The sequence below is a fragment of the Balaenoptera musculus genome, chromosome 13 (assembly GCF_009873245.2).
Source record: "Balaenoptera musculus isolate JJ_BM4_2016_0621 chromosome 13, mBalMus1.pri.v3, whole genome shotgun sequence".
NCBI lineage: Eukaryota > Metazoa > Chordata > Mammalia > Artiodactyla > Balaenopteridae > Balaenoptera > Balaenoptera musculus.
The window spans coordinates 58578456-58591724 of record NC_045797.1 but is presented as its reverse complement, the minus strand read 5'-3'; the positions used below and the strand labels follow the sequence as shown (position 1 = coordinate 58591724).

General features: G+C 36.2%; 1 protein-coding gene across 3 annotated transcripts in view; it reads right to left on the bottom strand.

Moving 5' to 3' along the window:
• The window catches only part of MAP4K3 (mitogen-activated protein kinase kinase kinase kinase 3), a 198008-nt gene that overhangs the window by 1849 nt on the left and 182890 nt on the right, over positions 1-13269 (bottom strand). For all 3 annotated transcript variants that reach the window (XM_036872293.1, XM_036872294.1, XM_036872295.1), the window contains 5 exons: positions 9611-9782; positions 5982-6050; positions 5811-5903; positions 2837-2907; positions 281-336 (listed from right to left, as the gene is read on the bottom strand). In XM_036872293.1, the coding sequence (XP_036728188.1) occupies positions 281-336; positions 2837-2907; positions 5811-5903; positions 5982-6050; positions 9611-9782 (461 nt within the window). The remainder of the gene's footprint in view (positions 1-280; positions 337-2836; positions 2908-5810; positions 5904-5981; positions 6051-9610; positions 9783-13269) is intronic.

The following is a 13269-nucleotide window of genomic DNA, read 5'->3' as shown; positions in this document are numbered from 1 at the left end:
ATATGGTATCTCCTCTTTCTTGTCCTATAAATCATACTTTAGATATTACGTTTAATGCAAAAGTAGTACTGACAGATCTATATATTCTTGGTACCTGGAAGACCAGGCACATTCTCAAAGGTTTCCTAACTTTCTGACCTGCGAATTCTTATATTATGAAAAATATAATGTTGAATATATTACTGTAGAAATTTCAATTCTCTTGAAAAAGAAACCAGTTTCATGTTGGATTTATAAAACATGTTTAGAACTATGTATTTAATACAACTCCTTTTCATACCTGTCAGATCCAAGCAGTCTGAAAATTCTCGTGCTATCTGAAATTTCTTGTGTTACCTGTTCAATTAAAATATCAATTTAATTTCTGAAATGAAAGGCACAAAATTTTATATGGGCATTTTATTTATAACTCTATAGAAAAGAAGCATAATTCCTAAGATGGAAATAGATCCTTGTATGACCGTTAACTTGTTAAATCAGCACATAAGTGCATCCATTTGTTAGTCTAGGAAAAATGTGGCTAATTTTGAATCAATCATAAAACATGAGAGTAGTAAACCATTTGCTGGCATATAGACCTCAACGGAAAAAGTTAAAAGCACAGCACCTAGTCTGTTTTATTTATCAGAAACCTCCTGTCAGTTACCTTAATGCTAATAGCAAGACTCTTGCAGCAGTAAGCCACTTAGGTCTGGTCATTTCACTTAAAAGGCTGCAGTGTGGTATGATGGGACAAACTCATGACTCCAGTTTAAATCCCAGTTCTCCCACTTACTAGCTGTGACAATTGCGCGAGGTATGTAATTTGTTGGAAACGGTTTTACCTTCTGCAAAATGGGATAGACAATGTCTACTTTGCAGTGGTATCTTGCAGTATTCTTGTAAGTATTAATGGGTACAATGCCTAGCTAAGGAAATGCTCAGCTGATAACAATTCTCTTTCCCATTTCTTTCCAAGTCTCCTGAAATAATATTTTCTAATGGCATATGTCCTTAAAGAAGTCCTCAGTGTGACCAATTACCAGTTGGGGAGTTAAGACTAAGTCTACAGGAGAAAAAGAAACGCATTGTTTATTGCTTACTGAAAGCAAAACATTCCCAATTTTAATGGCAGTAGCTTCTCCCCAAAATTCGGTAGGCTGAAAAAACAATTTGATTTTGAAACTGAAATTATTCTGGAAACAGCAGTCAGTGATTCTTGATTTCTTTTGTAACTTAGCACACCTGAAGGATACAACACGCTCACTTCAGTAGTAATGGTTCATCATCACGATCTTCAAAGTGTTCAGTATTTTGGGATTTGCCTACTTGAAGGACATAGCATTTTTGGAGAGGTTGTATTTAGTAAGGGCTGCTTATGTAGTGTGAAAAAGCCCCTCAGGTGATTGTTTGGGCAAACTATCTTTTTTAAACCATTCTCTTGTATCCTATGATGCCTTTCTTTCTCTGCCTGGTATTTATTAGCTGTTGACTATTCTTATCTCCAGGCTCCATTCCCTCAGGTGATTTAAAAAAAAATCTTCCTGAGAGGTGAGCCCTCTTGAGGGAATTACTCTTAGAAACATACTGGCAGGGGACTTCCCTGGCGGCCCAGTGGTTAAAGACTTCGCCTTCCAATGCAGGGGGTACGGGTTCGATCCCTGGTTGGGGAGCTAAGATCTCACATGCCTTGTGGCCAAAAAACCGAAACATAAAATGGAAGGAATATTGTAACAAATTCAATAAAGACTGTAAAAGTGGTCCACGTTAAAACAAAAAAAAATCTTAAAAAAAAAAAAACACACTGGCAGCCACCTTTCTTGAATACTTACTATAGGCCAGGCATTGTGCCAAGCACATCACGTACTTCCTCTTGTTTAATCTTAGCAACCCTATGAAATAAGTACTATGCTGTTATCCTCAATTCACAGAGGAAAAAATACAGGCAAAGAGAAGTTAAGTGATATGTCAAGGTCACACAGTTACTGAACAGCAGAGTTGAGACTGAACCCGGGTGTCTCCTCAGGAACCCACGCTCATGATCATTCTGCTATACTGTTTACTGGTTAGAAGAAATGCTCTGATCTTAACGAACGACAGTTTAAAACACAAATGAGCTATTTTCTTGCTTGAGGCACCTAATGTTTTCCCTTCCCTCCAATGCTCAAGTAAAAGTTACTACGGAGACTGGCTTGGGGTTGTTGAAAGAATTTAGGATGATTTTACTTGCCTGTAATATTCTAGGGGGCAAGTACCAAGTCTTGTTCATGCTTATAACCCCAGCACTTTCTGGCATAAATGATGAACTGATTTAAATACGTCATATGACTTGGAGTTCAATTATTCCTGGAGTTAAATTAAGGTAGGAAGGACTAAGGAGATAAGGATACCAGAAATAGGCAAGGTGGCTGCAAGAGAAATGTGGAACCCTTTACTTATCGTCTACATTGGTCATTATTTCTGAAATACAAAGTAGAAAAGGTGCTTCAAGACAGAGAGCCTGCATCAGCACTCTTGTTCCAGGTGACGGCCTGGGAAAAGTTGAAAGAAAATCAGAGTTGGCTCACTTTTAGCAGTATTTAGGAAGTTCTTGTTCTGAATATAAGGGTGATTATCTGGAAGCACATAAAATATGCACTGAAACTGTTTGACTGAATGGACAGAGAGAGGTTGCTATAAAGTATGCGCCATTAATTTTATCACTAGATTGAATACAGAAAATATCAATAAAATTAGCAAATCAAGAATTCCTTGCATCAATCAGGAATTTTCCAAAGTTAAAGAATATTGTGTGATGTAGAATTTGATAATGCTTCATGACCATTTAATGGACATAATTTTTTAAAAGATTACTTACCTCATTAGATCTAAAACTTCTACCTTGCATTCCATGTTTCCAGAAAGCTAGCACACTGTCCTGTAGGCAAACTAGCAGGCAAGAACAGCTCAGTTACTGTTAATAGTACAAGAGTTCAACTGATAAGCATTATTTCATCCCTCTTTCTACCTTGCACAACAATATTTCAATTAATAACTAGTGTTAGTCATTCCATATTTACAATGGCATCTTTACCATACTGCCTAGAACTACACAGTATATACTATACAGCATAAATACTATACAGACCTGACTCATCTTTCTGGTAAGAAAAAGAAAATTCACTGAAAATATTTTTTGCTATAGAAATTTTTGTTTTGATAAAATATTTCAAACATACAGAAAAATACGAGAATAGCCTAAAAACACGTGTATCCACTATTTAACTCTCAAATCCTAACATTTTGCTTTTTGTTTTAAATAAAAATGAATACAGCCAGCATCCCTATAAACTCCTACTCTAGTTGTATTCTAACCTTTCCTTCCTCCCTGAGATAACCGCTGTTACGTACTTGGTATTTGTTGTTCTTATGTATGTTTTTACTATTACAACACAGTAAGTTCACATTATCAGTGTAAACTTTATATTGGATGTTTCCAACTTTTATACATTTGGTATGATGAACCAAATGATGTTTCTAATTTTTTTGTTAAAAAAATGCTGCAATAAACGTTCTTGTACCTCTTCTTAAATACACATACAAAATTTTCTCTGGGGTAGACACCGAGCAATAGAATTACTGGGATACAGGCATATGTGCCTTCTAAAAATTCTAGTTTTGCTTTTTGTATTTACATATTTAATATATATTTTTGTGTGTATTCAGTGAGGAAAAAATCTGATTTTGTTTCCTGCAGATAACCAATTGTACTAGCATAATTTGTTGAACAGGACATCACTTCCCCACTGACATATGATGTGAATTTCCAATTACACGTAGGTCTATTTCTGAGCCTTCTCTTCTGTTCCACTCTTCTATTTCTCCCTGTGTTGATCCCACACTGTCTTAATCACTATGGATTTATGGTAAGTTTCAATATCAAGTAGGGCAAGTATTCGTCAAAATTTATTTTACTGTTCTTGGCCTTTAGCTTTTCCATATGAATTTTAAGATCAGCTTATCAAGTGGCAGAAAATACCTTACTGGGATTTTTATTGCAAATGCACTGAATGTGTAGATTAATTTGTGAAGAACTGACATCTTTCCCATATTCAGTGTTTCTATCCACGGACGCGGTGCAGTTCATTTGTTTAAATCTTCTTTTATGCTTTTCAACAATAATTTGGAATTTCCTAGATGATGGTCTTAAATATGTTTGATTACATGTCTTACTGGCATATCAGAAAGCTATCCATCTGTGTTTCTCATATCTAGCAACTCTGAATTTTCTTATTGGTTCTAACAGTTAGAGTTGTATATTCTAGTAGATATTCATACCATCAGCAAAAAAGGGACTTCTTACTTATTTCTTTCTAATCCTCATAGTTCCCTTTTCATAGTCCAATGAGACTATGTTGAAATGTGATGATAGCAAACATCCTTATCTCATTCTCCAACTTAGTGGGAATTAGTTTAACCATTAAACACAATACTTTTAATAGGCTTTGCTAGATGAAGGACATTTCCTTCTACTCCTAATTTCTAAAAAGTTGTTTTTTTAAAAAAAAATCATGAATGACAGATTTTACTGAATGCTTTTTGTGCATCTACTGAAGAGTTACATAACTTTTCACTTTTAATCTTTAATGTGCTATATTACATAAATAAATTTTCTGATGTTGAACCATCTTTGCTCTTCTGAGGTAAAGTCTACTATTTGATGATATGGAATTCTACTTGCTAGTATTTTATAAAGATTTTCCAAAATCTATTTTCATGAGATTGGGTAATTTTGTTTTCTGTATAATTTAACTGATTTTAGTACCAATACTGTTAAACACTGATTTATTCTGCATTCCTTCTTTGTCTACAATCTGAAGCAGTCTGTATAGGACAGGAACTATTCCTTCTTTTAACGGTGGATAAAAATCCCCTATAAAACCACGAGGCCTTATGTGGGGAGAGTCTTGATTAGTAGGCGCCTCAAACCACAAGCCTGGCTCTGGTTCCCCATCTCCTGTGGGACACTGCTAGTCTTCTTTACCACTCAGGAGTGCATACTAGTTTGAGTTTCTGTTCTTTGTCTTCTCTATTGAGCTGGCTATGTGCTTTTAAGTATGGAATCCATTTTAACATCTTGAGCAGATGTCCCTCAAAACTGACTTCTTATTATCATCAGTGTTTGCTTGTTGGGAGAGAGGCATTCTAACTGGGAGAAAGAATAAAAATAGGACCAAGAATAAGACAAATGAACTATCTGCCCTTGGCCCTACCGTCCGCCAATGCATATACATGCAAGTATCTTTACTGATAAAGGACACCAGAAAAACTGTGTATGATCATTTCACCTTATTTTTCCTGAATGTAATCATTTTAGAATACTGATTGTGTAAGAAATCCGTTTTCAGAAAAAACTCATCAAGCAAAATGTAAAAACGGCAAGAAGGAAATTCCATATACTTACGGATCTCTGATTAGGAGCTACAACAGCAAAAATACAATAGACTATACTGAGTACTAAATTTTAAAGTACTTATAGGGGAACTCTTCAGGAGTCTGGAGAAAATGGAAATTCATAACTAGGTTATGAATAATGATATTTAATTATTTATTTTGAAAATGCCAAATCTGTAGGGAAAATAACATTATTTACAGATTATGTCACAGTTGTTAAACTATTTTAGAGAATGTGTAAAAGCAAAGACAGATATTCACCTCATACTCATTACATCCTACAATTTAAAAGAATGAGCCCTTAGTAATATATTTTTATAATTTCAAATAATTATTAGACAAATTATTTTAAGCAGTTCATAATGCAATCAAACAAGAAACACAAAACTCTGGCTTACCTATTGATTCAATCTGGAAATCAAAGGTGAGTTCTGATGATAATTTTCTGCTAGATTTTAATCTTCCTTGGAGATTTACTATTTTTATACAACCTAGAAAGCAAAAAAGTCACTCAGAAACTAAGATTAAAAAAACTCATTAAGATAAGATATTCATAAATAAAAACTTACAGTCCAAGCATACAAGAATGGTATCTCTCTCCAGTTGGGTTACATGAGTAACACTTGTCTGTGGGGTATCTACAACACAAAAAACTCGATAAAACTTACAAAAAACAGTAATATTTAAAGCAGAGACATTAAAAAAAGAAGAATTCTGAACATCACTGAATTTGAAACGGATATATATTTTTAACTATACATATGTAGTGGTTAAGCCAGGCGGCTTGGATTCAAAATTTGATGCAAGAGCTAAACTAAGTGAGTGCTTAATGGAGGGTTAGCTATTGTCATTACTATTGGTGATGCCACTATTTTATTCATATGTGAAATTAGGAGTCTCATCTTCTATATTATGGCAATGATTAATTTCTGATTTTAAGCTTAGAAGGCCAGGGGCTGTGCTGTGTACGTCGTTATATGTGGTGCCTAGCACATGCAATGAATATTTATTGAATGAATGAATCAGAGAGCCAAACAAATAACTTCAGGTCCAAATGAGTTAAGAAAAAAACTGAAGTATTTTGAGAAGTATGAGGCACCATAAAAATGCACAGAGGCCCTATTTTTATAATAATGATTTAAGAAAGTTTTCACAAACTGAAAATGTTTAAATGACATGGTTTTCCAGGAAGCAAAAAGTAGGATATCCCAAGCTTTGTATGAACATCAAACCTGAAACTGCTAAACTACAGGCCTTTGTTTCTGGAGAGTGGGTCTGATCCAAAGTCTAGCTTGCCTGTTTTCTACTTCCCACAGTATTTAGAATCTTAATAAATCCATGGATGGCTGTATTTCAGACCTTCACATGTATTTTAGACCTGGTACTTCTGTAACTAACCAGGGTTGGAAGGATATGGAATAGGCCTCCTGTACATCAGGCCAACCAGATCTTTGGTGAAAATTAGTCAAGAAGCCAGTCTAGCATTACTAGATAGAAAGCCAGGAAAATGAGGTTTACAAATTGCTTATAACAATTAGTTCCCGAACACTGGAATCATTTGGAGATCTGCTGACACCCAGCTGCTGGCCCCAGATATTCTTATTTAATCAAGCGTGTGTGTGACTTGAGGTATCAAGAGTGCTAAAGGCTTCTCAGGTGGATTCCAATGTGCAGCAGAGTTTAGGAAACCACTAGCTTATAATTTCAGCTGATACAAAACCCTAAACATACTTTCTGTCTCTTACTCTGTCTCATCATCTCAAAACCAGAGATGAATTATATTTGTCATGTTTAACTTCTAATAAAGGGATTTCATTATGGTAAGAGAAATAATCAAAAGTTCCTGGGAAGGAAGGGACAAAATTCTTTTGTCAGGAAATGAGGCCCTTCATTCAACAATTAGTAGAAAAGGATTTAAAATTAAAATGCTTGGGAGACAACTGAAATTCACTAAATAAAATATTAATCAACAAACACTCCCTTCTTGTTAAATAGGGAGGAAGAGATTAGAAAGCAGGAGCTCACCCCGTGTCCCAAAGGGAAGATGGGCGTCTAAAGGGAGAATTTAACAGAGAACTTAGGGGCACCAAAGAGAAGCCACAATAATGTTGTCAAGGGCTGGCCATGTTTTCCTTCAGTAATGTGTCCTCAAAGGAAAGCTGTTTCAAGTCCCCTGGGATTCAGCAAGCCATGAAATTGTCTTTAGACTTTTGTGAATGTCTGTGATCATTTTTTTTCAATGCCAAAAAAACTCAGTCTCAATTTTTTTCCTTTTGTGAACACTCTTTCAGGCTTCCAATAAACTCCTGACTAATCAATATTTATTGGCAAATTGGTTCTTTAACATTTCCCTAAGTTGCCAAAGACTCTGAACAAAGGACCTTTGCAAGATCTTTAAAAATAACCTTCTAAAATGGCCACTGTCTATTTTACAGCAAAACATTGTACAATGTCATTTTTTAAAGAGAAAAATGCAAAAGAAGCTTCATAACAAATGCAGTGCTTTAAAAATAAAGATTAGGGGCTTCCCTGGTGGCGCAGTGGTTGGTTGAGAATCTGCCTGCCAATGCAGGGGACACGGGTTCGAGCCCTGGTCTGGGAAGATCCCACATGCCGCGGAGCAACTGGGCCCGTGAGCCACAACTACTGAGCCTGCGCGTCTGGAACCTGTGCTCCGCAACAAGAGAGGCCGCGATAGTGAGAGGCCTGCGCACCGCGATGAAGAGTGGCCCCGGCTTGCCGCAATTAGAGAAAGCCCTCGCACAGAAACGAAGACCCAACACAGCCAAAAATAAATAAATAAATAAAAAAACCAAAAAACCCCCCAAAAAACCAGTATTTCTAAAAATAATAATAATAATAATAAATAAAGATTAAAAGGCCTTTAAGGTCATGATTTTTTATGTGTGAAAGTTTAATCAGATTTATTTACCATGAAACCCAAGTTTTGCCAATGTGTATGGACTGCAACAACACAACTGAAGGTTTCAAACTATGATCAAATTTCTGTAAAGTGCTCATTAATTTGAGGTATTTCCTAAGATACAAACTATGAAGGAAGGATCTGCTACAACTGGGCAACGCAGATCAAAATTTAAGGAAATAAATTATATAAAAGTATTATTTTCAAGCACCCTCAAATACTTTGGAGGTATTTTACTGCTTACTTATAATTTGTATCCTAATTACAAATCATTAAAAATATTTATTGAAGTTACTGGGTAGCACCCTTGTATCAATTACAAAAATATACTGGAAAATAAAATATACTTAATGCAGCTTTCACTTTTATATAAATCAGCTTTTCTATTAGCCTAGGTTTGTAGATATATGGTGGTTCTCCAAGTGTGGTCCCTGTATTAACATCATCAGCATCACCTGGGAATTTACAGAATGAAAATTCTCAGGCCCTAATCCAGATCTACTATATGAAAAACTCTGGGGGTGGGACCCAGCCACGTGATTCTGACGCATACTCAAGTTTGGGAACCACTAGTATGTTTTAAATGTGTCAAACACATAGAGAATAAGTGTATGGATACCAAAGGGGAAAGGGATGGGGGGGGAGGAACTGGGAAATTGGGATTGACATATATACACTGTTGATACTATGTATAGACAACTGATGGGAACATACTGTATAGCAGCGGTCCCCAACCTTTTTGGCACCAGGAACCGGTTTTGTGGAAGACAATTTTTCCACGTACAGACGGGTTGCGGGGGCGGGAGGGGGTGGCGGGGGTGGAGGACGGCTCAGGCGGTAATGTGAGCGCTGCGGAGCAGCAGATGAACCTTCGCTCGCTTGCCTGCCGCTCACCTCCTGCTGTGCAGCCCGGTTCCTAACAGGCCACTGACCAGTACCCGTCCATGGCCCAGGGGTCAGGGACCCCTGCTGTACAGCACAGGGAACTCTACTTAATGCCCCGTACTGTCCTAAATGGAGGGGATATATGCATATGCATGGCTGATTCATTTTGCTATGCAGTAGAAGCTAACACAATATTGTGAAGCAACTATACTCCAATAGAAATTAATTAAAAAATAAAATAAATGTCACACAAATTAGCTATTTCAAAGCAAGTCATCTTCTCTTTTTCCAGTTTAATAAGTTATTCAAGATTGGATTTCTATGCACCGCTTTTGCCTAATGAAAGATATAGTAAATTTATTACTTAATAATTCAATAAAAATCACAAACCTGATTCTGTAAACCATGAAGAGGTAGAATTTGGATTGACTGTTTCAAATCGAACCACCTGGTTGAAGTCTCTCCCTTTACTGACACCAACACAAACTAAAGGGTACTCCTGTTCAGGAACGACCAGCATTTCAAACATTCTAAGTGGACACGGTATAGGAAAATCTATGTGCTAGAAAAAAACAAAATATATTAAACAAAGGAAAACAAGAGCAAAAAAAATTTCATGAGAACACTAATAAGAATTTTTAGTCTTATGAGAATATATAAAATAGTACTCTCTGCTATAAAGATTGCTTCTTCGCACAGAAACTCAGGGTATGCAGAAAATCTAAATTAGGAAGTATCTTTATAAAGAATTTAGGTTAAGCACTGCAAAAATTTTTTAAGTTAAAAACCACACATTTTTAGCATATTGGGGTGAAACAGACTTCCAAATCACCTGTCCAACCCTCTTTTTTCAGAGTTGGAAACTAAGATCCAGCAACTGGGTGGCTGGCCCAGGGTCCCCCCGACCCCCACCCTGTGTGGCAGAGTCTCCTGTCTCCTAATCCCAGGCTGCTTCAGTACTACTCCTCTGCCTTCTTATCCAGCTGAGCAAACATGGATGAGAAAACTGAAATGCTAATGAGCAAGAGACATTCCCCTTAGAAGTGTGGACAGAAGAGAAAAACAACCACAAATAAGAGAAATTTAGCCCGGTATTTCAAGTGATTCTATTTAATAAATTAACTTAGTTAAAATGCAACCGATTTTAATTTTACGTAAGTTTAAAATTATTTTTATTTTGCTACAAAGAGACTAAATTCACACTCTGAAAGTTTGGAAAAATAGAGGAAAACATTAACTTCATTAGTAATCAGGGAATAAAACCAAGATAATCATACACACCCGCCAGAAGAACGACAATAATAAGGGTTATTAAGAGAAGAGCAAACAAATGCTCATAACACTGATGGTGGGAGTATAAATTGGTGTGACCACAATGGTTAATTACAATACCTATTAATGCTGAGATACACATCTCTTGGAACCCAGCAATAACACTCTTAGTTATACATTCTAGAGGACATGACTACATGCACGCACAGGAGACATACAAGAACATTCACAAGCTGCACTGCTCAGAATAACAAAAACTGGAAGTAACCCAAATGCCTATCAATGGTAGAATGGATAAAATGATGACACATTCACACAATGGGAAATTAGACCGCAGTGAAAATGAACAAACTATGGCTATATCCAACAACTACACAAATATAATGTTGCACAGAAGTGGGACCCAAATGAATATATACTTTATGATTCGACTTGCATACAGTTGAAATATCAGGTAAAATGAATGCTAATGTTGAGAAGTGCATGCTTACATGGTAAAAATGGAAAACAAGGCAGCTGACTTGTAGGGGGTGCCATGGGGAGGTCTGAGGCACTAGCAATGTTCTTCTTCATGATAAAAAGGTTTTTAAAAAATATATTGGTCGTAACACATATTTTATTAAGTCTACTCTTAATATATTTTATATTTTTGTTGCTCTTATAAATGGGCCGTGTTTCCATTATACTTCCCAAACGGCTATTGCTAGTATCTCTAAAAACTACTGAAACTGATTTATTTTTTACTCTGGTAACTCACTGTAAATTCTAAAGAAAATAAATGATAGAGAAAATAAACAGGTGAAATGGGGCTCCCGTAACTACTAGTCTTAAAGTGTCAGAAGATGCAGTGTGGTCCTCATGGCTGGAACGTGAAGCTCTGTGCACACCTGTTGTTCCCACATTCTTCCTTCCCCGTGACTGCCCGAGTGCCCCCATCCCAGAGGTCTAGACACTTCTTCACGAACACTCTCCAAACACCCTCTCTGGGAGCATTCCCACCTGGGGATATGCTATGGATAAAATCTGTCCTATTTTTAATAAGGTAAAACATTTTAAATAATTCTCTTTGAAATGTGGAAAGAGCAGTAAGACAGGAAGAAAACAAATGCTTCTGTATTTTTTCCTCAGTAAATATGAAAACCAACACATTGTGAATACTTCTACTTAGCTTCCAACAATAACTAAACAATATGCATAAGTCATTAACAGAAGAGGATTCCCATATAACAGTTTAAAATCCAGTCGCTATTGGTGATGGTCCTTGAGGGCAGTGACTGTATCTTACTCTTTATCTCTCTAGTTAAACAACACTGTGCCTGATTTGTAATAAGTACATGAATGTCTGCTTCAATTTATAACTTTTATTTATATTGAAAATGTAGTCTAGAGAAGCAAAAACTTACTCAGAAATCTCAGGAGGAGGAAGTATATGGAAAGCATAAGAATGTTTTTGAACATATCTGGTAAGAGTTGTAGTACAGAAAACATCGAAAATACTAATTGAGATAATGCCAAACGTAGAAGCAAAATATACATATAGAAATCTCGAAGAAGAGACACAGAGAAAGAACTGGGTTAAGATGAGTGGAAATAAATAGGGGCGTGTAGCTCAGGGAGTTTAAGGAAAGTGGGAAGAGCAAGAAGTCGTGAAGGAGGCCTGCAAGTAGAACTGTACTGTAAGTCTAACATCCTAGAATACTGGCAACAGGCCTCATCAGTCAGGGGCAGGCTCCCTGGTACCATCTACCCGGAAAAGAGAAAACATGGATGGATAATTTTTAAGTTTCCCATGTCTTCAAAGTATATTTTCTCTCTTGCATGCTCTTAATACATAAAATTCCTTTAACAGAGAAAAGGGTCTTTCATTACGTATTAGGATAAACAGTTGAACATATCAGGTAACACATAAAATTCATTCATACTAAGGTTTAATCAGACTATTAGTATCCATGAACAACTGATGTAAAGAAACTGTTTTCATTCTGATAGAGGTTAGGAATGAAAGGAATAGGAAGGACATACTAAAACAGACTAAGGAGGAAGATAGGGAAGGAAAGGGCTGTAGAAAAATAACTACATACACTTTACCACTCCATCTAGGATACGCCATGCTTTTTGTCAGACAGGCAAGAACAAAGAGGAACTGAGAACAAAACCATGTGGCCAGAAATGGGCTGGGTTCAGAAGCTCTGCTTTGGATAATTTATAAGGCTATTGTCCCTTTCAGTTTTTGGTTTAAAGAATTTTTGTTTCAGTGAATTTATTTGTGGAAATATTACCTCAATGGGTTGTAAATTCTTGAAACTCTTTTTTTCATGTCTTTAGCCTTAGTTAATTTTGAGGTTAATAAATAATGATGTGAAAATTAAAACTAGATTCCCCAGTCACTCATAAACTTTTAAATAACAGGAAGCCAATACTTTAAACATCCTAACTCTATATTATATAACTGAGGAAGAATGCACTCCAATTATATTCCGATCCTAACTTCTATGGAGATACCAAATGCTCATGAAATAAGACTACTTAATCTCTATAAAATAGTGAAGAAAATAGCTTAAAAAATTCATTTGGTATTTCCTTGGGGGTGACTGAGCCAGCACTTCATACATTTTAAGTTAGTTTTTCCTCTAAATTTAAGTTATAGCTAAATAATATTAAATGTTTTAAAAAATATTCATTAAAGGGACCTCCTTAGTGGTCCAGTGGTAAGACTCTGCGCTTCCATTGCAGGGGGCACGGGTTAGATCCCTGGTCACGGAACTAAAATCCCACAT